The sequence below is a fragment of the Lissotriton helveticus genome, chromosome 5_1, assembly GCF_964261635.1.
Source record: "Lissotriton helveticus chromosome 5_1, aLisHel1.1, whole genome shotgun sequence".
Taxonomy (NCBI): domain Eukaryota; kingdom Metazoa; phylum Chordata; class Amphibia; order Caudata; family Salamandridae; genus Lissotriton; species Lissotriton helveticus.
The window spans coordinates 760,975,478-761,000,401 of record NC_136065.1 but is presented as its reverse complement, the minus strand read 5'-3'; the positions used below and the strand labels follow the sequence as shown (position 1 = coordinate 761,000,401).

The following is a 24,924-nucleotide window of genomic DNA, read 5'->3' as shown; positions in this document are numbered from 1 at the left end:
CTTACGTAGGTAGCCATTTAAGGAGGGATTTTACTCTGAAACAAGGTAAAAAAAGAAAATGCTTTAGGTCCGAAATCTTAAAATAAGAAGGCTCTCATTTTAGCTTTGGGAATTGTTATGGAAAGCTCATGTCACTAAAAGTTGAAAAAGTCAACACAAGTTACACGTATGATGATACAAAGAGAACGACTAGTAAATAGCTTTACTGTAGCAAAATAAATGAGAATGTGAATGCATGCTGACACGTAGATGGATGGAATAACTCTACACTGACAACAGAGAACAGGAAATATGTTAGCTTTTTTCAGAAGGGAACCCTTTTTTAGGGTTGAGAATACGCTAGCACATGCGTCTTGATTGCGATACACTGTTGTTAACAAAAAGGGCTTGCAGCCAGCCCGTTGCTTACCATTTGTTGGCTCATGTGGTACTCTTCTCTACATCCTCGTAATTTGTCATGGCAGGCCTTTCGTCATTTCTGAAGCGCTCCATGGAGCAGGGACCAAACACTGAGTGATTCAACTTAATCAGTGCCCGTCCACCACTCCTAACGTGAATGAGGTAATAATTTGTTCTGTTTAACTTTTAGTGCCCGGCAAACAGAAGGCGCATGACTGGCAAAAATATGCCCAACAGGATAAACCAAATTTCAAAGATGTATTTTCTATAGTTAACTTTCTTTTATTTGCCAAGTTTTTTTTCTCACTTGCACTCAACTGTTCTTTTGTTGTTGCTTGTGGGCGCTGTCCTCAAAAGATCAGGACTATCTTATTGCAAAGCGACATTGTTTTTTTCTTATATGTAATTTCTCAAATTATACTTTAACATGTAATCATGCTGTACACCTCAATCCACCCCTCTCCAATCCGCCCCACTCCAACCCACAACCCACTAATCCACCCCACCCCAATCCAATCCACTCACCCTAATCCAAGCCAATCCATCATACTCAAATCCTCCACCCAACCCACCCCACTCCAATTCGCCCCACTCGAATCCAAAACAAACTGCCCCACTCCAATCCAAAACAACCTGCCCCCGTCCAATCCAAAACAATTTGCCCACTCCAATCCAAAACAATCTGCTCCACTCCAATCTGCCCCACTCCAACCCGCCCCACTCCGATCCAATCCAAACCAATCTGCCCCACTTAAATCCAAAACAATCTGCCCACTCCAATACAAAACTATCTGCCCCACTCCAATTCATCCCATTCAAATCTGCTCCACTTCAATCCCAAAAAATCTGCCCCACTCCAATCTGCCCCACTCCAAGCCGTCCCACTCCAATCTGTTCCACCCCAATCCACCCCACTCTAATCAAATCCACCTCACCCCAATTCACCCCACTCCAAACCACCACAATCCACTCCAATCTATTCCACCCCACACAAATCCAATGCACCCCAATCCAATCTACCCCACTCAGATCCAATCTACCCCACTCCAACCCAAAACAATCAGCACCACTCCAATCTACCCTCACTCAATTCAAAACAATCTGCCCCACTCCAATCCAATGCAATCTGTCCCACTCCATTCCAAAACAATGTGCCCTCTCCAATCTGCCCCACTCTAATCCAAAACATTGTGCCCCACTCCAGTCAGCACCACTCCCATCCAGAACAATCTGCCTCACTCCAACCTGCTCCACTACAAACAGCCCCTCTCCAATCCAAAACAATCTGCCTCACTGCAATCTAAAACAATCTGCCCCACTACAATCCAAAACAATCCTCCCCACCCCAATCCGCCTCACTCCAATCCACCGCACTCCAATACAATTCACCTTACCCCAATCCGATCCACCTCACACCTATCCAATTCACCACAACCCACCCAAATCCAATCTACCACGCTCCAAACAACCCCACCCCAATCCAATCCATCTCAATCCACCCCACTCCAATCCAGTTCACCCATCCCAATCCACCTCAATCCAATCCACACCACCTCACTCCAATCCAATCCACCCCACTCCAACTCAATCCACCCCACTCAATCCAATCTACTCCACTCCCATCCATACCACCCCGCACCAAACCAATTAACCCTACTCCAGTACAATCCACCCCTCCAATCCACCCCACCCCCAATCCAATGTACCCCATTTCAATCTAATCCACCCCATTCAGTCCACCTCACCCAATTTCCACCCACCCCACTCCAATCTAATCCACCCCATCCAGTCCACCCTGGGTAGTCCAACCCACTCCACTGCAATCAAATCCATCTCACTCTACTTTACTCCAATCTACCTCATTCCAATCCACCTCACCCCAGTTCAGTCCACCAATTCAGTCCAATCCATTCCGCCCACCACACTCAATCCACCCCACTCTAATCTAATCCACCAGACTCCAGTATATCCATTCCAGTCCAATCCACCCCACTCGAGTCAATCCACTCCTCTCCACTCTAATTCACCAAACTCCAAACCACCCTACTCTAATCCAATACACTTCACTACAAACCGATCTTGCCCACTTCACTCCCATCCAGTCCACTCACTCCAATCCACCCCACTCCAATTCACCCCACTTCACTTCACTTCACTCAATCCAACCCACCCAAATCTACCCCAATTTAATCTACCCCACTACCTCAATCCACTCCAACCCACTTCACTCTATTCCACCCCACTCTACGCCACTCCACTCTACGAGACTGCACTATGACACTCTCTGCCACAGAATCACTGAATTCTACTTCCCTCTACTCAACTCTACGACACTCTACTCCAACAAATCCAGTCTACAACACACCACTCCACTCTAGGACACTCCACACCACTAAGTTTTAGACATGCTGTTCAGCAGCCACACTGTTGTACAACTAGGCAAAAAACAATAGTTCTTGCATAGGCGAGACCTATTGGTTTTGCCAAAGCTTGTTTTTTTGCAAGGTGATGAGATCAGACAGAACCCCTGCTCTGCAGCAACCGATGCGGTTTACTGGTCTGGAGATGGTTCGTATACTATTGCTCCCATCTGACTTAAAGAAAAAGAATCAACCTTATATTGGCATAATACAGAAAATGTGGAGAAAAAGTAAGCGAGCAGGCACTAGAGAGAGAAGCGGGAAAGTCAGAGGGCAGAAACCACAGGGAATCTGAGGGCAGATAATCAGAGGTTAGGAATTTGGGGCAAAGACAGACGTATAGGCGAGAACTAATGAGATAAACTGTCGATATTTGTGAAGAGGAAACATAAGAGCATCAGAGTGGCAGTAGCGTAACAACGATGCCATGGGCACTGGTGCAAGTCAAGAAAATGGCCCCTTTGATTGTTGTTGGGGTGATAAATACAGCAATCATCGGTGTTCAATTGGCCTCTCAGGGCTATGGACCCGAGTGCACTGCACCTGCCGCACCACTGGTAGCACCGCCTCTGCAGAGGGCAGGAAACGGAGCGAGAAACTGGCAAAGTAGAGGACCAGAGGAATAGGAAACTACTGGTAAAGAACTAGAGGGAGACAATTAACGATCATTTAGTACCTTCACTGTGATAGCCCGATGGTTGCATCTCATCTCCTTTCCGCCGTGTGCGACTGGAGCTCCTCTTCCTCTCTCCAAGGAGGCCCCGTTTGGGAATATGCCGCTGACTGCATTCGCTATCAGTAAGATGTCCTACAACAGCAAGAGCAGCAGATCAGAGGTAAAGGACATCATGGATGGCAGGCATTGGTGCAATCCGAGCTCTAAACAGTAGGTTTCAATGGAGCCTAATCACTTAACTGTTTAGCACCTGAGCACCTGAAGCAGACAAAGGTTATCATTAAGGCCTATGCAAGATGATTACTGGTTTGGTTATGGAAACATCCATCTGGGCAGGCAAAATGTAATTGTGCCTAGTACAACTTCCCGTGTAAGTACCTTCCCACCCCCTTACCCTCGTCCGACCCATTACCACGGGCTCATCATTTGTGGAACCAGTAATGCTAGATAAATACGTCAGAAGTGAATCATGGGGCTTTTGGCTATGAACTCGCCCAGGGCTTTAAGTGGGATGAAAAATGGGGGGGGGGGGTCTCTCAATGGGGCATGGGCGATATAATTAAGGGCGTGGCTTAAAAGCACCGAAACTAAAAACCTTTGCTGAGCATAGTTTGCCATCCCACTGCTATTTTGCTGCTTCTGTCATTGCATACAAGCATACAATCAATACATCAAGTAACAATACACCTACAACAAGCCAGGACTATTGGCTTAGTCAATGGTTTAGTTGCATAAGCTAAATAAGCAACAACGATGGCTTGCTTCATTGTGTACAATGTTGCAAATGCTTCCCTTCTGGAACGATGAGACTGTGAAAGAACTATAACAGGTCTCTTTGAAGTTGCATCAAAGGTAGTAAAGGGTGGCACTGCTGCAGAGTTAAAATTTGTTTTTCAACCTGATGGTGAGGGCAAAAACGGAGAGCCCGATAGGGACCCGTCTCAGCACCTGCTTTTCAGAACTGACGGTGCTGAGCACTGGCAGGGCCCGGCCCACTTAAAGCCCCGAACTCACCCCAGGTCACTCGTGGTCTCATTACGTGCGTGAGAGTCTACGTATGATATGATTGTGCGACATCATCAACTTATGTAACTGACGTTCCCACTTTCCCAGCTAGGAGACATGCATGCGATTTTAGGGGTGAGAACTGAAGATATTTTCGTACAGATATTCTATAAAAACAGTGGCGGCTGACGACGCTGTGAACTGCAGCAGTGTTTGCAACGATCACACATAGTTAGTTACCTGTGTCTCTACTGCTCTGAGAAGCCGCATCGTTCTCCACATTGTAGATCACTGTACCCTGCGAGTCAGACGAGAAGTGGCTGACCATCGACTCGTGGTGGGAGTGCTTGTAGTGGTAACTCTCCGTCGACGAATCCGTCCTTGTGTCGCTCGAGATGGAAGGCTCCCGCCCTGGGGGAAAGAGCAAGCGTTATTGTTGTCATGCTGGAGGCTGGCCTCTAAGATTACCTTTAGGGCGAAACCAATGTAGCGCACGAACAATAACATGCAGAAATTGGATTTATGTGTATATTTATCATTTCTGCATTGTTCATGTGAAGTATCTTGGTTGTTTGGATCTTATTAAAATATTTCTTTCCATCACCCTCAGATTTATACAAAAAAGTGCCTTATTCGAAGGGTTCCTGCAACTGATTAAGATTGAAACATCTGTTAAATTGATTTACAAGTATTTACAATTTGTCGTGTGTTCGATGATATTTCACATCATGCAACCTCCCCTTTCATACGTTCTTGACCCCAGCAAGACTGCCACTTAGTCACCTTTCTCAGAAGCACTCAAAGAAAGGAAAAGCAGACACCGATCTTCATGTAAAATAAGCAGCGGTCGGAAAACATCCATGGTACTCGACCTCTGTCTTTGAACTCACAGCAAATGCACCTCGAAACAAACTGAATTTAAAGGCCTCTGTATTGCTCATTACCCCTTCTAAACGTTGCAGGATTATTTATATTGAATCACTACTTTCAGCGCCCTTTAGTGCAACTGGGAAGGAACGTGCAATTAAATGGAAATTAAATGGGAAGATTAACAGTAATGGTGCGAAAATACATGACCAAGAAAGGAACTTACTTCCACTTCCAGCACAATCATCTACCTGTACAGCACGTGACACAAGAGCTATGACAAAAATAGCCCCCTCCTCACTTGTATTTTGGAATCTATAGCAGAAGAGTGCCAGACTACCTCGGAGTAGCATATTAAAAGTCCTCGGAATGACACATTGCAAGTCCATTACAAGTCATAATAAAGACAACGTGGAAACCTGTGTTACGTGCTCTGGATGTTGATTTTGTGAGCAAAAAGGTAGATGGCGACCGAGCAAATTGTAGCCTGTTAATGCTTGTTTAAAAAAAAAATATATATATATATATTCACTGAAAAAACCATAGGTTATAGACCATATATAGTTAGGAATTAGCATTTACAAAACCTTGAAAATTCACTGAAAAAACCATAGGTTATAGACCATATATAGTTAGGAATTAGCATTTGAAAAACCTTATTTTACTCACACAAAACCATTGAAATTCCATATATAGTTAGTTGCACTAACTATATATCGCGCACCCGCAATCCACTGCTGATCATGTCACATATTACATCATTCATGACATGGTCAGTGACATCACTGATGACATCACTGATGACATCTCAAATGACATCACTGATGACATCACTGATGACATCATCCAGTGACTGTGTGTTTCTGTAAAGTTTAAATATGTTTTAGATATTGAAGAATGAGTAGATGTATAACTGTCTGGACGAAGGATTTAGTAGGTGCATGACTGAATGTATGAGTGAGTGATTAAATGTGTCTCACTGAGTGCATGGGTTAGTGACTAAACTGTCTTAATTTGTGCATCATTATGTCTGTTGTTCTGTAAACTACTGCATGTGTTGATCAGTAGCTATATGATTAACTATATGGGTTATTGATTGATTGTCCAAGTATTTGTATGGGAGACTGAGTGTGTGTGTGGCTGGCTGGGAGGTGTGTGACTCTGTGCAGATCAATGTGTACTTGTATCAATGATTGTATAAGAAAGTAAGTATGTGTTACTATATGTTTGAAAATGTAAGGTGCTCTATGTTTAACTGTATAGACAAGAAAATGGAAGTGTGATTGATTCTTTACAGGACTGACTAGGTGTGTGAGTAACTCCATGGATGAGTGGCAGAGTGTGAGTGTCTGTATAGGTGTATGAGTGCATATGATAGTGTTGTAAAGATGAGTGATTGTATGTATGAATGATTGTATGGGTGAATGAGTGAATGTGTGTGTAGACGTAGGAATCAGTGAGTACGTATGTAGTAACTAGTATTGGTGTGTCAATGGTTTCAAAAATTATACTCTGTATTTAACACTGGGTGAAACAGAGGTTATATTAAAATGTGAGGAGATGCATTGTATTGTCACATGAATGATATCATCAGTGATGTGGTCATTGATGTCAAATGAGATGTCATCAGTGATGTCATCAGTGATGTCATTTGAGATGTCATCAGTGATGTCATCAGTGATGTCACTGACCATGTCATGAATGATGTAATATGTGACATGATCAGCAGTGGATTGCGGATGCGCGATATATAGTTAGTGCAACTAACTATATATGGAATTTCAATGGTTTTGTGTGAGTAAAAAGGTTTTTCAAATGCTAATTCCTAACTATATATGGTCTATAACCTATGGTTTTTTCAGTGAATTTTCAAGGTTTTGTAAATGCTAATTCCTAACTATATATGGTCTATAACCTATGTTTTTTTCAGTGAATTTCAATGGTTTTTTAATACCAAATATCATAAGCTGTCGAATGTCAAGTACGTGGTAAGTGAAAACATTTTCGTGTTTATGCACACTGATCTGCTTTGAATGGTGCCCCTCCCCCCCTCATTTCTATTAGGAGTACTCTCTCTTTGCAGATAGTGAAAGGTAGTTAACGCAGGCCTTTGCCCCCGTTGTAATCCGTCGTGCCTGCTTCTCTCTCCATTTGATTGATTGTTATCCAAGTATTTACTGTTTTAGAATTAGTTCTCTTTGGTTCATTCTCTATTTACAAACAAACACAGAGTCGCAATACTCTGTTTAGTCTTTGCAGATAACGAAAAATCGTGTAAAAAAAAAGAAAAAGAATCGAGCAAAATCAGTAGGCCACTAATGGGATCTCTTTTTGACGTCGCTAAAATAGAAACATTAGGAACAACCCCTCATGACAAATACAAAACTAGTGAGATGAACTGAACTCCACACAATGATGGCTGCAAAACAGCTCGGCTCCGCCACCCACCCCGCCCAAAATAACGATAAAGAGCGGCTGCCATGATTGGTTGCGGAATGGCCACAACGGAGCTACGAAATGGTGCTGCTCTCATGCTAACCCCAGCTTCGGTCTGAAACATCCAGAAACACTGTAGACTACCAATTCGATCAGTTCCGGTAGCGCCCCAATGTAACCCGGTAGAGAAGAACTAGCCCTCCCCTCTTTGACTGATGGTTCTTGTTGCCTGTCCCTTCTGTTGTCATTTAACAGAACTATTTAGCCTGCTGAAAGGGGTTGTGTTCCGACCGCTGGTTGGTGGAGACATTTTGACTATATTCTGGACCTGCGTTGTCGCGTAATGCGTCATATGACGCGCCGCGTTAGCGCATCCGGAAGTCATCCGGGGCGCGCAGCGCGTAACGTAAGCATAACAAGTCATGTGACTTGTTAATAAAACTTTTCATTGGTTCATTTTACTTTTCTTATTCTAATGATGAAAGCCTTGGTCATATCACCTAAAAATTACGCTTTTAATTACTTCCGAACATTATTTTCTCTTAAATAGATGTTATAATGTTCCAGGCTAATGTACTTTCCCGGAAATTTTACAACTGTCCTGCAAGTAAAATATATTCTTTTTTCGAGAAAAAGAGCGTTTCTTCGTCCCATGACGGAGCCGTTGAGCAAAAGAGGGTCGACCTGCTGTCTTAGTCGCCGATACGCCTGAATATGTCCTCATTGTCTTCTGGCATTGTCCCTCAGGCCTGGAAGAGCGCTTTTATTCTTCCTTTAATCAAAAAACCAACTTTGGATCCCATCATACATGCCAACTATAGGCCTATTTCTCTCCTCCCTGCTCTGGCAAAGGTGGCGGAAAGACATGTGCACCGATCCATCTCCGACTTCATCGAGACTAACAACTTGTTGCACAGTACTCAATCTGGGTTTCGTGCGAATTATAGCACAGAGACCGCATTACTGGAAGTCACCACCGCCATTAGAGAGGTTTTAGACTCGGGAGGAAAGGCCGTGTTGGTTATGTTAGACTTGTCGGCGGCGTTCGACACCGTTCCCCATGACACTCTCCTAATTCGACTCTGGGATTGTGGTCTTAGGGGGACGGTGTGGAAATGGCTCAAATCATTTCTAGCCAACCGTCGACAAACGATCTGGGCGCCACCTCACTCCGCAGCTATGTCAGCCCTGGAAGTGGGGGTCCCTCAGGGGTCTATTCTTAGTCCCCTGCTTTTTAACATCTTTATGGCCCCCCTTGCAGAGGTTGCGGAGTTGTTTGGCGCCCAGATCGTGTCTTACGCTGATGACACCCAGCTCTTGTTCACTCAGAATAAGAACGAGGTGTTTGATGGGACCCGTATCAGAGGCTGCTTAGAAGCAGTCTTTGATTGGTTCAAGAGACACGGCCTGAAATGCAACTCCGACAAATCGGAGCTGCTCTTTTTCGGGTGTGTCTCTGAACCAAACTGGAAAAGTTGGTGGCCTCAGGATCTTTTTCCTCCTGCCAATGCTAGTACCAAGGCTAAAAATCTTGGTATCATTGTTGACAATGAGTTGACTTTTGGACCTCAAATAGCCTGTCTTGCAGGGAAGTGCTTTGGTATCCTGCGGATGCTCAGGAAATTCCTCCCTTTGATTTCTGTGAATCATCGAAGGGTTATTGTCCAGGCACTGGTAGGGTCGCGCATGGACTATGCTAATGCCCTTTATTTAGGTCTTCCTAAATATCTTGTAAGGAGACTCCAGGTTGTGCAAAATTCAGCTGCTCGGGCTATTTACGGTCTTCCTAGACGAGCTAGCGCTTCAAACTTGTTGAAGGAATTGCATTGGCTTCCTATAGCCAAAAGGGTGCTGTTCAAAAGCTTGACGCTAACCTATAAGGCCCTCCATGACTCGGGCCCTAGGTATATTAGAAAGCGCCTTGCTTTGTACCAACCGAGCAGAGCTCTTCGTTCCGCCTCCTTGTCCAAAATGTTCGTTCCATCCATCAAACGAGCCAGACAAGGGGGGCGCTCGTTTCATTACCTGGCCCCACGTGCTTGGAATGAACTTCCGATTGCTCTTAGACAGGCCTCTAGTCTGTTGTCTTTTAGAAAGGCATTAAAAACATGGCTTTTTACTTATGAATTGTGATGTCTTTTATTCTCAGTTATGTTTCCTTTCCAATAAAGGTCCTCTTCGCCAAAGCGCCGGGACACTCCATTGCGAGTAGCCGTTGCGCTATAGAAGAGCCCAATTAACATAACATAACATAACATAACAATATGAGATTCTTATCGATCACTTTATGTTGCAGGAATAGAAAACACAACAGCCCTTGACCATTTATCTTTACTGCGTTCCTTCGTATTATACCTTTTACCCTTCATGTAATTGGTCTGCTTTATTTCACTTGCCTTTTAATGATTCTAAAACAGTGACTATTATTAAAAACTTTACCAATGTATACACTACTACCATGTTTTCTTTTAAAAACCTTTATTGTGAAAATTTCATTATACAAATACGAGCCTATAACCACGTGGGCCTGCCACGGAGCAAACTGTAATCGTATATGATGAATAGACATTTACACTGTAGAGGAACGTAACGGGCGGGCCATTAGGTTGCAAAAACTAAGGTGTCTAACAGTTACGGAATCGGTGGACGTACATTTTATAATTAAAATACGACAGGGCCAGTTACAATAAAATTATCTAGATATACATTTGCGGGCAAGTACCATGGGTGACGTTAATTCGAATTTTCAACAGTACAGTAATCAATAACACATCAGAACTTAATATCAATAGGGATGTCGAAATATTCAATCAATTCTCGTCCCCGCCCGCCATGTGCTTCAAAACTGCATACGTATCTCGTGATTTCAAGGTTCTGCAACCAGTACACAACAAGGAGTTACGAGTCCCATTCATTCCGGCGCCATTTTGGGCGAGGACGGGCAGGTCCAGGATATAGTCAAAATGTCTCTACCAACCATCGACTATGATGATGTTCATATGCTGTATTTATTAGAGTAACACTCATCTGCCCACATGAAATTAATTTACCACAATCTAAACATGTCATTTTAATCTTTCCAAAGTTCTTCTAAATATTTGGGACCGTTTGCCTTGCCTCTGAAGCTCTCAGTGCCACTTCTTTGATGAATGTACTAGCAGGTCAGGGGTTCTCCTCCAAATCTCTCTTTTATGCAGCACTATAATTAATTGGTGCCACCTCTCCATATGACGATGCATGGTATAGTTACCACAACTATATTTTTTTTCGGTTCCTCTGGAGAGTTCATCGTGGCAGATGAAGCGTGTAACATACCGGGCATTTACCTTTTTTTGCATGTACAGGAAAGGAAAAAAAAATCGAGCGTCCGAGTTCTAAGGTGTCCCAGGACAATTTTAGTGGACCAGGCCCAAATCCAAAGAACAGGCCGCCATTTTGAGAGTCCTCTTGCAGCCGCCTGTCGCTGTAGCATCAAGAGCAGCCGAAACTCAGCTGAATGGCAACTGAAACGGTAAATGGGCGCCCCACTACATTTCAGCATTGTAGGATGACCACACCAGTACAGCAACTTGCTAGACATCACCTCGGTGCCATCCGGATCTCGGCGCCCCACTGCAGATGAAGTGCCTCTCAACTATGAAACCACCACGGTGACATCCGGATAATGGCGCGTTGTGCTGCCTTCGGCCTATTCGCACATCGGTCCGCTACTGACGCCATCTCACAGGCTAATGGGGTGACCCACGCCGAGTTTCAGCATTGTAGGATGACCACACCAACTTGCTAGACATCACCTCGGTGCCATCCGAATCTTGGCATCTCAACGCCTAGTGGTATCTTCCATACAGAAAATCTTGTTACGCTACCTTTGGCCCCATTCGCACATCGGTCCGCAACTTAGACATCACCTCGGTGCCATCCGGATCTTGGCATCTCAGCGCCTTGTGGTGTCTTCTACTCCGAAAATATAGTAGAAAATATTTTTGCGCTGCCTTTGGCCCCATTCACACATCAGTCCGCTACTGACACCATCTCACAGGCCAACAGGGCGCCCCACGCCGACTTTTACCATTGTACGATGGCCACACCAGTGCCACAACTTGCTAGACACCACCTCGGTGCCATCCGGATCTTGGCATCTCAGCGCCTTGTGGTGTCTTCAAATCAGAAAATATTGTTGCGCTGCCTTTGGCCCCATTCGCACATCGGTCCGCTACTGACGCCATCTCACAGGCCGATGGGGCGCCCCACGCCGACTTTCAGCATTGTAGGATGGCCACACCAGTGCGGCAACTTACTAGACACCACCTCGGTGCCATCCGGATCTTGGCGCGTTGTGCTGCCTTCGGCCTATTCGCAAATCGGTCCGCTACTGACGCAAACTCACAGGCCAACGGGGCGCCCCACGCCGACTTTCAGCATTGTAGGATGGCCACACCAGTGCGGCAACTTACTAGACACCACCTCGGTGCCATCCGGATCTTGGCGCGTTGTGCTGCCTTCGGCCTATTCGCACATCGGTCCGCTACTGACGCAAACTCACAGGCCAACGGGGCGCCCCACGCCGACTTTCAGCATTGTTGGATGGCCACACCAGTGCGGCAACTTACTAGACACCACCTCGGTGCCATCCGGATCTTGGCGCGTTGAGCTGCCTTCGGCCTATTCGCACATCGGTCCGCTACTGACGCCATCTCACAGGCCAACGGGGCGCCCCACGCCGACTTTCAGCATTGTAGGATGGCCACACCAGTGCGGCAACTTACTAGACACCACCTCGGTGCCATCCGGATCTTGGCGCGTTGTGCTGCCTTCGGCCTATTCGCACATCGGTCCGCTACTGACGCAAACTCACAGGCCAACGGGGCGCCCCACGCCGACTTTCAGCATTGTTGGATGGCCACACCAGTGCGGCAACTTACTAGACACCACCTCGGTGCCATCCGGATCTTGGCGCGTTGTGCTGCCTTCGGCCTATTCGCACATCGGTCCGCTACTGACGCAAACTCACAGGCCAACGGGGCGCCCCACGCCGACTTTCAGCATTGTTAGATAGCCACACCAGTGCGGCAACTTACTAGACACCACCTCGGTGCCATCCGGATCTTGGCGCGTTGTGCTGCCTTCGGCCTATTCGCACATCGGTCCGCTACTGACGCAAACTCACAGGCCAACGGGGCGCCCCACGCCGACTTTCAGCATTGTAGGATGGCCACACCAGTGCTGCAACTTGCTGGACACCACCTCGGTGCCATCCGGATCTTGGCGCGTTGTGTTGCCTTCGGCCTATTCGCACATCGGTCCGCTACTGACGCCGCCTCACGTGCCAACGTATTTTCTCCGCATTTTACACCCTATGCCGCATAACAGGTCATGTGACTTGTTTATAAAACTTTTCATTGGTTCATTTTACTTTTGGTTTCCTAATGATGGAAGGCTTGATCATGTGACCTAAAAACAACACTTTTCATAGGATGGAAACTTTTTTTTTTTCCCAAACGATGAAAGCCCCACCTTGTTTCTGGATGTTTCAGACTGAAGCTGGCGTCAGCATGAAAGCACCACCATCTCGTAGCTCAGTCGTGGTCATTCCGCGAGCAATCATGGCAGCCGCTCCCCACCAGAAGCCTGCAGGAGTCGGAGCCCCCAAAACTTTTGATGAATTCTCAAGGCGGAGGGGACGCTTTCGAGAATGGGGTCCAAGACCTAGCAGACAAGCGTCCGATTTCCAAGGTGTCCCAGGGCCATTTCAGTGGACCAGGCCCAAAAAGGAAACAGCCTGCCGCCATTTTGAGAGTCCTGTGACAGCCGCCTATCGCTGCACCGCAAGAGTGGGCGCAACTCAGCTGAATTGCGGCTTTTGACACAGTGGACCAAAAACGGACGGAATGGCAACTGAAACGGTAAAGGGGCGCCCCACTACAACAGATGACACTCCACCTGGAGAGGCCCGTTCACGCCGCCTCCCCCGGGGCGCTCCACGCCGTTATTCGGAGCAGCATTGTAGGATACCAAAACCAGTGCGGCAACTTACTGGACATCACCTTGGTGCCATCGTTCTGCTGCCTTGGAACTATTCGCGCAACAGTTTGCTACTGATGACCCACCCCCCGCGACGCCCCATGCCGTTATTTGCTGGGTGGCAACTTACTAGACATCACTTTCGTGTCATCTAGATTTCGGCGCGTTCTGCTGCCTTGGAACTATTCGCACAACAGTTTGCTACTGATGACCCACCCCCCGCGACGCCCCACGCCGGAAATCTGGACGTTGTGCTGCGTTGGGACTATTCGCACAGCCGACCGCTACTTCGTTGTTTTTCCCTAAAAATGTTTATATGTTATTACTATTTTTGTTTTCTTGTATATATTTATAAATTATTAAAGTTTTATAATCTTACTACTTTGTCGGAGTGCTATATATTTTTAATGTGACACATAATTGTAAAAACTTTGATGTACAAACAGTCATCCCTGGAATCTTCCGCTTCAGGCTCGGTCCCCTCCCCAATCACAATACAGGATGGTTTTCAGATAATAGCAACGCTTCTGCTGTGACGGATCTCATCGAGTGTGGGCCTTGATCTACTATAACTCCTTTGAAGAGGGGTGATTCTTTACAGCTGTGGCCATAAACTACATCTGCAGGGCTAGCTGATACCCTAGGACCAGCCTGGACAATCGGACACAGAGGAAAAGGAGTGTCAGAGGGTGCGGTAGTGAATAGGGCGAAAGGGAGGTGTCGGGCGGGCACAGGGTGTGATTCTCAGGGAACAGCAGCGCAGATGGGGGAGGTTTATTACCCATGCATAAGACAGAGAGCGGGGGTGACCACTGCCTGGGGGAGATGCTTGCGAGGGTGGGGAGCCATGCTAAGGATCGACAGCGTGCACAGAGTGGGTCTGGTCAAGGCATCTAAAATGGCTGCCGTGCACGACAAAAGTGTGGCATTTGAAAAAAGACAAGATGGCGCAGACAATGTTTTTCAACACTTCCTGATTTCCTTCGAATCGAACGTTAACAGACGTTGGGGCATATTACCAAAGTTAAGCGATATTTATCCCTAACGATGCTTAGCAACGATTTTTTTACCGTCAGAAATTATCGCAGATAAACCTTGCTATTATCAAGGTTTATCGGAAATACGATAAAAAACGACCGCAATGCATTAATATCGCTGAAAACTCAGCGATATTCATGCATTACCGAGCTAATGCTCTTAGCCATGTTATCCACCTCCCATTGGATAACATGGCTAAGAACTGCTCAGGGCAGGTGGTAGCTTTTGGAGATATTCGCCCTTATCTCGAATATTTCCAAAAGTTGATAATAGGAGATAGCGATGTTAGCGACTGTTTCCAGTCGCTAACATCTTGGCATGCCCACTTTGCATGTCATTAGTGATAAATATCACTCACATGCAAAGTGGGGCCCAAGATGGTCGCTATCTTCTACTAGCCGTCGCTAACTGGTGTTAGCAACAGCTAGGTAATACACATATAATTTTATCTCCGCGAAGCGGAGCGCTGTTACAGATATATATCTTGTTTCTGAACGTTAATTTCTCAAAATGCACTGAAGCACATATATTGAGACCTAGCAAAGGCACATCGGGCTACCAGTCCCTACAATTTTGCCAAGTTTCGTGCAAATCCATTCAGCTGTTCGATCCTACCGAGAGACAAGATGGCGGCCGCTACGGACTGTTTGGAATGTTTACAGACACCGGAGAGCCAATCAGCTTCGCTTCGCAAAGCTCCGTAACGCGAAAAGTACGCGAAGCGGTGCGCTGTTACAGATATATACCTTTTTTTGAACGTTAATTTCTCAAAATCCACTGGAGCACATATATTGAGATCTAGCAAAGGCACATCGGGCTACCAGTCCCTACAATTTTGCCAAGTTTCGTGCAAATCCATTCAGCTGTTCGATTATTATTATTTTTATTTTTTTTTGCCCCGCGGGGCCCTTTTAAAACCTCCACATCAAACCTAGGGGGTGAGCGACAATGTACTATGCCCCCTTATGGTCATTTGCCCCTTCGCTTTGGCCTCCTCTTGTCTCTCGACCCTACCGAGAGACAAGATGGCGGCCGCTACGGACTGTTTGGAATGTTGACAGACGCCGGAGAACCAATCAGCTTCGCTTCACAAAGCTCCGTTGCGCGAAAAGTACGCGTAGCGGAGCGCTGCCCGGTCCGCTGTTACAGATATATATCTTTTTTTAAACGTTAATTTCTCAAAATCCACTGTAGCACATATATTGAGACCTACAAAAGGCACATCGGGCTACCAGTCCCTACAATTTTGCCAAGTTTCGTGCAAATCCATTCAGCCGTTCGGGCTAAAAGTGAGGCCAACCGCCCTATGGAAAACTCAATGTTAAAAACACGTTTTGGGACCCCCCTTTTTTCTCGGCCCCCCCTTGACGAACCCCCCCCAAATTTTCAAGGGCTACTCAGAAACAAAATGTGCCATTTTCCTGAAAATTTCAGGCAATTCCGTCCACAAACGCCAAAGTTATTAGACATAGAATTTTCAAAAATCCCATAGAGAAAAAATCCTAACTATATATACCTACTGGCGACCGCCAGTAGGTAATATATATATATATGATACGATTATCGTAAGCATCATAGCAATAGGAGAAATCAAAGATTTGGTCCCGCCTTGACCTTCGGTGGGGCAGGTTCATTGGTGGGCCTTAAGCTTTCCCATCTTTGGCAACATACAGAGAAAGCCTAACCCTCCCGCCCTTCGTTGTTCAAGGTTTCTTTTTTAATCTATACTGATGTCGTGAACATCTGAGAAAATATGAAAAAAACACATTACAATGGGCGTTTTCTTACTCACCCCCACATCCCAGTAAAATTGTGGTGGTCGGGCATTAGTGACCTTAAGCTCCTGTCTGGCTTATGTGTGGGGTAATACTTTACTAGCTACACTCACTTGGCCCCAGTTCAGGAGAAGTGCGTACCCCCCCCCTCATCTTGTTCAATGGTAGGGGTTATAATTAATCAACCCGCCTTGCACTAATGTGAAGGTGTAGCTGCATAAGTTACCCCGACATACCCAGGAGAGGGGTAGCGCTTGCCACCTTTGGCATTGCGCAAGGGTGTGGGGGCACTAAAAAAAAAATAACAATGAGGAAGTTGCAGCTCCGATTTGCCCTGTTCTGCTGTTGTCAGAACTGTACAAGCCACAAAGGAGAAAGGCAACCCCCAGCAACCCTGCATGGTGCCTTTAATTTGTCTTGCATTAGGGCCGTGAGGAAATGCTTAGCCCAATCTTTCTGAATCTACCGAAGGTTTGGAATATTTATACAAATCCTGCACACATTGTCCAAGGGCAAGTTGTGGATACAAAGGGTGGGCGTAACATTCGCAATTTGTTGTAGCATAACTACGCAAAACGCAAAATTACGCAAGGAGCATAACCCAGCATTTAGGGATATTTTCTTAGAGCAAAGTGCCCCACAGCAGATAGCTGCCTCTACACTATGTTTGTGATTGCGTTTTGGTATTTTCCTCACACAAAGCAAATCAAATTCAGAGGCATGGCTAAAATGGAGGCTGGGTTATTATTAATCAGGTGAAGCTCATGCGGGCATTTTCTTTCCTTATGCTTCGTGTAGGAGAGTAGGGTCTGCAATCCTATGATCACCCAGATTTTTGCTTTTTGCTGCACTGGTTTACGACTTTCCCTGGCTGTGGGCCTGCTAATCAGACCCACAGCCTAGCTGTTCTCTCTATCCAAATTGTACTCAGGTACTGAATTGGCACTGGGCCCTCTCCAAGTCCCTGTACCCAGGGCTGAGGTGTACCCAGAAGTCTCCCAGGGGCTGAAGCATGCATTATGCCACCCCTGGGCTGACTAACTAAACTGACACAACTGGCTGCACGACAGCTGGGGCAAGGTGGTGTACTCACCCTTTGCTTTAGATATAGTATACCTATATCTAACCCTAAAATGGGCACACAGATCTCCTATCAGTCACTCCTATGGCAGGCCTTAACAATCCTGAAGGCAGAGTGCTTGGAATCGTGTGAGATGGTGCTCTGGCATGAGCTGAGCCTGTCTGCGGCTTTCGGGATCCATCCCTTAGCCGTTTCCATGATATCGCATACCATATACTCTTAAGTGCATTATAATCCTCGCGGTTATATGCCAACTCTGGTATCGCTTTATCAAAACATGTCGAGTAAGGTGTCATACGAATTGGAATACTAACCCCTCGCCAATTCTGGCGACGGGGTTAGCATTCCACCCTTCTAGAGGGACACGACATGTATGTAACCCCTAACCCCGGTTAAAGTCAGACAGAGCCTTAGCATCCACAAAATGGATGCTGCCACCGAGACACAAGTCTGCCCTCCTGCTGCTGGGAGTCCTCCCAGAGCAGGAGATAAGGACAAAGGGTTTCCTGCCAGGGGCGGTGCCAGCACCGTCCCAGACAGGATTTTGTGTATTGTAGGTAGGCAGGGCTTCAGAGGAAGGTGACTGCACGTGGCACCCCGGTGCTCACTGTGCATAGGCTGGCTTGAACCAGTTCCAGGGACACTCCAGACCCTGTGCTGGGGAAAAGCCCGCCAAGGAAGTGGGTGTAACCACCCCCCTCCTGGTCCCACCCCTAGGGCAGGACTTAGTCGCGTGCCAGCCCCCTTTTCCCAGATAAAGGTAGGAGCAGGCCCCCTTCCAAATTAGATCATCTTTGAATCCTGAAACTACTTTCCACGAAAGGAACTCAAGACTTCTTCCTAAGATTTCTCCCTTGTGGCTAAGGAGTAGTCACCCTGCATCCGCAGGCACCATCAAGAACACTGCGGTCTGCTGCACGTCCTTCCTCCGGAATCCGACTGCCCAGCTCGACGAGAACCGACTTCCCTGGCACCTCTGACCTCTACCCACCTCTACAGCCAAGCTGAGAACCGTGGGTGCGACGAGACCTCGAGGGACCGGCCATCTTCAAGACTGCACGACTTCTGCACAGCAAGCCCGCCGAGTAATTTCCTGGTGAGTGCTTTGGGGTCCAAAAAGCCCCGACCCTGAGCAGCTCCAGCACCGAAGTGCAACCTCCCAGCATCTCCACGATCTGCGTGGGGCCCTTCTGCTTTTTGCTGCTCACCGCGTTGTTTGGCTACTAGCCCGCTGGCTTGTGGCCTTCTGAACGACGCCCGACGACATCACTGCTGCTGGTCTGGTTGCTCCAGACTGGCCCTTGCTTCCTTCCCGAAGAGGAGCACCCCGGACCCTCCTGGTCCACTCAAGACGCCATTTTGAGTCCACCGCGTGGGCTTGAATTAGCCAAGGCTTGTTGCCCAATCCTGGGTAACTTCGACGCCGACAGCTTCATCCATCGTGGGACAGCTCGCCTCTTCATCCTGGTCGCCGACAACGCCTCCTGGTCCGTGAGATCTGCAGAGCCAGCGTCGCCCACTCACCTAGTCGAGGTGACTGCCATCCGGTGCCCTCCTGGTGCCCACTGACTACTGGCTAGTAGTCACGAACTTGGTCCCCTCTGCTTTCAGGTGTCATCCATCTTCCAGATCCAGGCTTGGATCAACTCGAACTATCTTCACTGGTCGCCTGCCAGCATCTTTTCTTCCAGGCTCCTGGTCCGGCAACGAGGATTCCCGACGTCTTTTGAGACCTATGCAGCTGCAGCCCCTGGGCTAGGTAACTTCGGCATTTCGGTGCCCCAGCATAGCCTCACTATCCAAGGGTCAGGATCCACTGTCGTTTTCTTCCTACCAGGTCGGGTTCGCCCGTAAACACTAACTTTAACTTTACTAGCTTCCATAGACTTTGTCCCGCATCCCGCATGAGAGTGCACACTCTGCACCCGAGTCCCCTAGGTCTCCTAGAAGTAATCTAACGATTCTATAGTCAAGTCCTAGCGATTCCAAAGCCTATTAGTACTGTACTTACCTGCTAATAATTTCGCATTCCACTTTTAAAGTATATGGTTTTTCGTGCCCCTCGGGCATTTGTGTATACTGTGCTAACTTAAGTATTTTCGTAAGAGTTTTGTTGTGTGCTTAGCACCCTGTCCTCATAAAGAGTACAGGGTTGTTGTGATTCTAATAAATACATTGTTTATTTTCATAACACTTGTGTGGTGTCCTTTCACTGGGTGTTCAAGGGGTAATGTGATGGTAAAACAGCTGGCTTAACACGCCCTCTAGAGTCTTAGCCTTAGACTGCTCGTATCCATGCTACTAGGATAGCTGGTCTATAAGGTTGACTTACAACCAATCATCAATAAGGGTTGTTTGGACTGATATATAGTGATCACTAGAATAGTGAACACTGCACATCAGGCCAACTTCTCACATTGGTGAGCAGCGGGTGGGATTTGAGCTTGCTGTTGTTTTACCACACATATCCTAAGAATATCTTGTGAAAGATCACATAAGTACTAAAGGTACATATAACTTAGCTTAGAATACTCTGAGTTCTACTGAACCAGCTGTTGTAGCTCCTAGGGCCTAGCACACCCTAAACTACAACTCTAGCAAGGGATCAGTAGGCAAACATATAGTGTAGGTAAGTGCACCACTTACACCTCACTAGAAAAGCATGTCTACCCAGGGAGAATCTACTGAGACTCCCCTGGTCAGTGTTGACCCTCCACAGGTCACTTCAAGATATGCAGCTCTCAGTTTCCAGGAGATGAGACAAATCTGTGTCTCCAGAAAACTGAAGCAGGGGTCTAACCCCACCATTCCCTTTTTAATAGGTCTCTTAGAGACTTATGATGCGAGAAAGCTTTCTCAGCTAGATGGGAATATGCCAGCCTTAGAGGGTACCTCTGGGGATCCAGACCTCCCCAACATTGCCAATGCAGTTGAGGAGGAGGATCAAGGGGAACTCTCTGGGGACGAGGTAGACAAAGGTCTTGAGGTAGTCAGAAGGCTAACTAGGGCCAACTTAGACTTGCTTGGGCTAGGATCTGGGGGACCCCCAGTACTGACCCTAAGTAGGCCTAACCTTGGAGTTAGGAGAGATAGATCTCTTTCTAGGGACTCCAATAGATCTCTGCACTCTAATGCCTCTTCTCAGAGGAGAAGGAACTCTCCCCAGAGGAGATTGACTTCCCCTCAGAGAATGGAGCATGAAGCTAGGATGAGACAGGCTACTCTGAGGATTGAAAGGGAAGAAATTGCCCTGGCCAAAGAGAAGCTTGCCTTGGCTAGAGAGCAGCAGATGAGTGGGTTAGCTCCCACTGGTGGCAGCAATCTCCCAAGAGATAGAGAGAAGGGTTTAGATACTAAACACCTGACTAAGATAGTGCCCCCCTTTAAGCAAGGGGATGATATCCAGAAATGGATGGCTGCTTTGGAGAGGGCCTGCACTGTGCAGTGCATTCCCCGAAGTCAGTGGGCAGCTATACTGTGGCTCTCCTTTGATGGTAAAGGTAGAGATAAGCTCCTCACTACAAGAGTGGAGGATGCTAATGATTACCAGGTCCTGAAAAATGCACTGATTGATGGGTTTGGTTTAACCACTGAGCAGTACAGGTTGCTGTTCAGAGACACCCAGAAAACTCAGTCTCAGGACTGTTCTGACTTTGTGGATAGTGCCACTAAGGCTTTGGAGGGCTGGTTGCTGGGTAGCAAGGTTACAGATTACACAGGATTGTATAATCTTATGATGAGAGAACAAATTTTAAACAATTGTCAGAACCAGTTGTTGCACCAGCACCTTGTTGATTCAGATCTGACCTCTCCCCAAGAATTGGGAAAGAAGGCAGACAAATGGGTCAGGACAAGGATCAAGCAGAACCAGAACCAGAACCAGGGTGGTCAGAAGAAAGCAGACCAGAAGGGTAATGCAAAGAGTGAACCAAATGACCAGAAGTCTTCACCAGGTCCCCAACAAACCAAAGAGGGTGGGGGTCAGGCTTCCCAGAAGAAGAAGACTCAAGAAGGCCAGTCAAAAAGGTGGTGCCAGTACTGCAAAAGTAAATCTCACTGGTTTAGTGAGTGCACCAAAAGAGGAGGACAAACTCCTGCCACTACAGCCCCTAAGGCAACTGCACCCCCTAGTACAGTCAGTAGTGGTAGTGTACCTCCCAAGGCATTAGTTGGGTTAACCTTGGGAACTGAGGGGTCTGACAACTTAGTTGGCACACTCACTCAGGCTGTCCTTGTCTGTACAGGGGATATGGATATAACCCCTGAGATAAGTCCCAATACTTTGGGCAAATACAGGCAGACGCCTTTAATTAATGGCAAAATGGCTCAGGCCTATAGGGACACTTGTGCCAGTGTCACCATGGTGACACCTAACTTTGTGGACCCTGGACAGATCATGCCAGGTACTGATTTCCTGGTGACCAATGCCAGCAATGTCACTACTAGTCATAGTGTGGCAATTGTGGCTTTCTCCTGGGGTGGAGTGAAGGGACAAAAGAAAGTTGTAGTCAGTTCAGACCTCCCAGTTGATTGTTTGTTGGGCAATGATTTGGAGTCATCACAATGGTCAGAAGTGGAGCAGAGGACTCACATGGAAATGTTAGGCTTGCCAGCACATGTGCTTGCTGTGACTAGGTCACAGGCCAGAAAATGCCCCACTGAACAGGTGCTGGATCCTGAAATTATGGACCAGACACCTTCCAAGAAGAAGAGCAGTAAGGGTAAGGCTTTGCCTTCCCCCTTGCCCCAGGTTGAGGATCAAGTCTCTGAGGAGGCTGATCTGAGAGAACTGAGGGAAACTGAGCCTAAAGAGCTTGAACTTGATCAAGTTGAGTTTCTGGGCTCAGGGGGACCCTCCAGAGCAGACCTGGGGAAGGCACAGTTAGACTGCCCTTCCCTTGAACCCCTCAGACAGCAGGCTGCTGCTGAGGCTGCAGGGAATGCCACAGGTGCACACAGGGTATACTGGGAAGATGGACTCCTGTACTCTGAGTCAAGAGACCCCAAGCCTGGTGCAACCAGGAGGCTGGTCATCCCCTTGTCTCTGAGAGGTTTCCTTCTCACCTTGGCCCATGAGATTCCCCTTGCAGGTCATTTAGGTCAGACAAAGACTTGGGACAGGCTTGTCTCACACTTTCACTGGCCCCATATGAATGAGAATACCAAGGAGTTTTGTCGCTCCTGTGTCACTTGCCAAGCCAGTGGTAAGTCAGGTGGCACAACAAAGGCCCCCCTCATACCACTACCTGTGGTGGGGGTTCCTTTTGAAAGGGTGGGGATTGACATTGTTGGTCCAATGGAACCCCAGACAGCATCAGGGCACAAGTTTATACTGGTGGTAGTGGATCATGCCACCAGGTATCCTGAAGCTATTCCACTTAGGACCACTACAGCACCTGTAGTGGCAAGGGCCCTAGTTGGAGTGTTCTCCAGAGTGGGCTTCCCTAAGGAGGTTGTTTCTGACAGAGGTACAAACTTCATGTCAGGATATCTGACTGCAATGTGGAAGGAGTGTGGTGTGAACTACAAGTTCACCACACCCTACCACCCACAATGCAATGGGCTTGTTGAGAGATTCAACAGGACCCTCAAAGGGATGATTCATGGGCTACCTGAAACTCTTAGGAGAAGATGGGATGTCCTGATCCCCTGCCTCTTGTTTGCTTACAGAGAGGTCCCACAGAAGGGGGTTGGCTACAGCCCTTTTGAGCTTCTGTATGGGCATCCTGTAAGAGGACCCCTGTGTTTGGTGAAGGAAGGATGGGAGAGACCTCTCAAAAAGCCTGCAACCAACATAGTGGACTATGTACTTGGTCTCCGCTCCAGGATGGCTGAGTATATGGAAAAGGCATCTAAAAACCTTGAGGCCAGCCAAGAACTTCAAAAAGCTTGGCATGACCAAAAGGCTGTTCTGACTGTGTACCAGCCAGGGCAGAAGGTGTGGGTGCTGGAGCCAGTGGCCCCAGCAGCTCTGAAAGACAAATGGTCTGGGCCCCACACCATCATTGAGCAAAAGGGAGAGGTTACCTACCTGGTGGACCTTGGAACTCCCAGGAGCCCTCTCAGAGTGCTCCATGTTAACAGGCTCAAAGCATATGTTGACAGGAAGGACATGAGCTTGCTCATGGCCACAGATGAGGGACAGGAGGAAGAGAGTGACCCTCTCCCAGACCTGCTCACTCAGAATCCTGATGATGGATCAGTTGATGGTGTTGTCTTTTGTGGCAGCCTCACTGAACATCAGCAACAGGATTGCAGGCAAGTCCTGCAATCCTTCAGACATATGTTCTCTCTGACACCCAGCCAAACTGATTGGTGTACCCATGATGTTGACACTGGAGACAGTCTGCCTGTGAAGAGTAAAATCTACAGACAGCCTGATCATGTTAGAGACTGCATCAAAACTGAAGTGCAGAAAATGTTGGAGCTGGGAGTCATTGAGCCCTCAGATAGCCCTTGGGCTAGCCCAGTAGTTCTAGTGCCAAAGCCTCACACCCAGGATGGTAAGAAAGAGATGAGGTTTTGCGTAGACTACAGAGGCCTCAATGCAGTCACTAAGACTGATGCCCACCCAATACCAAGAGCAGATGAACTTATAGATAAATTGGCTTCTGCCAACTTCTTAAGTACATTTGATTTGACAGCTGGGTATTGGCAAATCAGGTTAGCTGAGGAGGCCAAACCCAAGACAGCATTTTCTACCCCTGGAGGGCATTATCAGTTTGTGGTAATGCCCTTTGGACTGAAAAATGCACCTGCCACCTTCCAAAGGTTGGTGAATCAAGTCCTCACTGGGCTGGATGACTTCTGTGCAGCATATCTAGACGACATTGCTGTCTTTAGCTCCACCTGGGAGGATCACCTGGTCCACCTGAGGAAAGTGTTAGAGGCTCTGCAAAAGGCAGGCCTCACTATCAAGGCCACAAAGTGCCAGATAGGGCAGACACAGGTTGTATACCTGGGCCACCTGGTAGGTGGAGGCCAGGTTCAGCCACTGGAGAGTAAGATACAGGCCATCAAGGACTGGACTCCTCCAATCACCCAGACTCAGGTTCGAGCTTTCTTGGGCCTGACTGGGTACTATAGGAAGTTTTCACTTTGTTGTAGACTGGGCACAAGCTATTTTATATCCTTAATTGTAATTTTGTTGTGTGCCGCGGAGGTATCACCTGGTCGGTCAAGAGGTGTGACGTATGAATTAATTAT

The 24,924-nt window shown here is 47.3% G+C and overlaps 1 protein-coding gene across 2 annotated transcripts in view; it reads right to left on the bottom strand.

Moving 5' to 3' along the window:
* Positions 1–24,924, bottom strand: part of USP54 (ubiquitin specific peptidase 54) — a 2,015,813-nt gene that overhangs the window by 942,077 nt on the left and 1,048,812 nt on the right. For both annotated transcript variants that reach the window (XM_078643238.1, XM_078643239.1), the window contains exons 11-12: positions 4,741–4,911; positions 3,496–3,627 (exon numbers count right to left, since the gene is read on the bottom strand). In XM_078643238.1, coding sequence (XP_078499364.1) covers positions 3,496–3,627; positions 4,741–4,911 — 303 coding nt within the window. The remainder of the gene's footprint in view (positions 1–3,495; positions 3,628–4,740; positions 4,912–24,924) is intronic.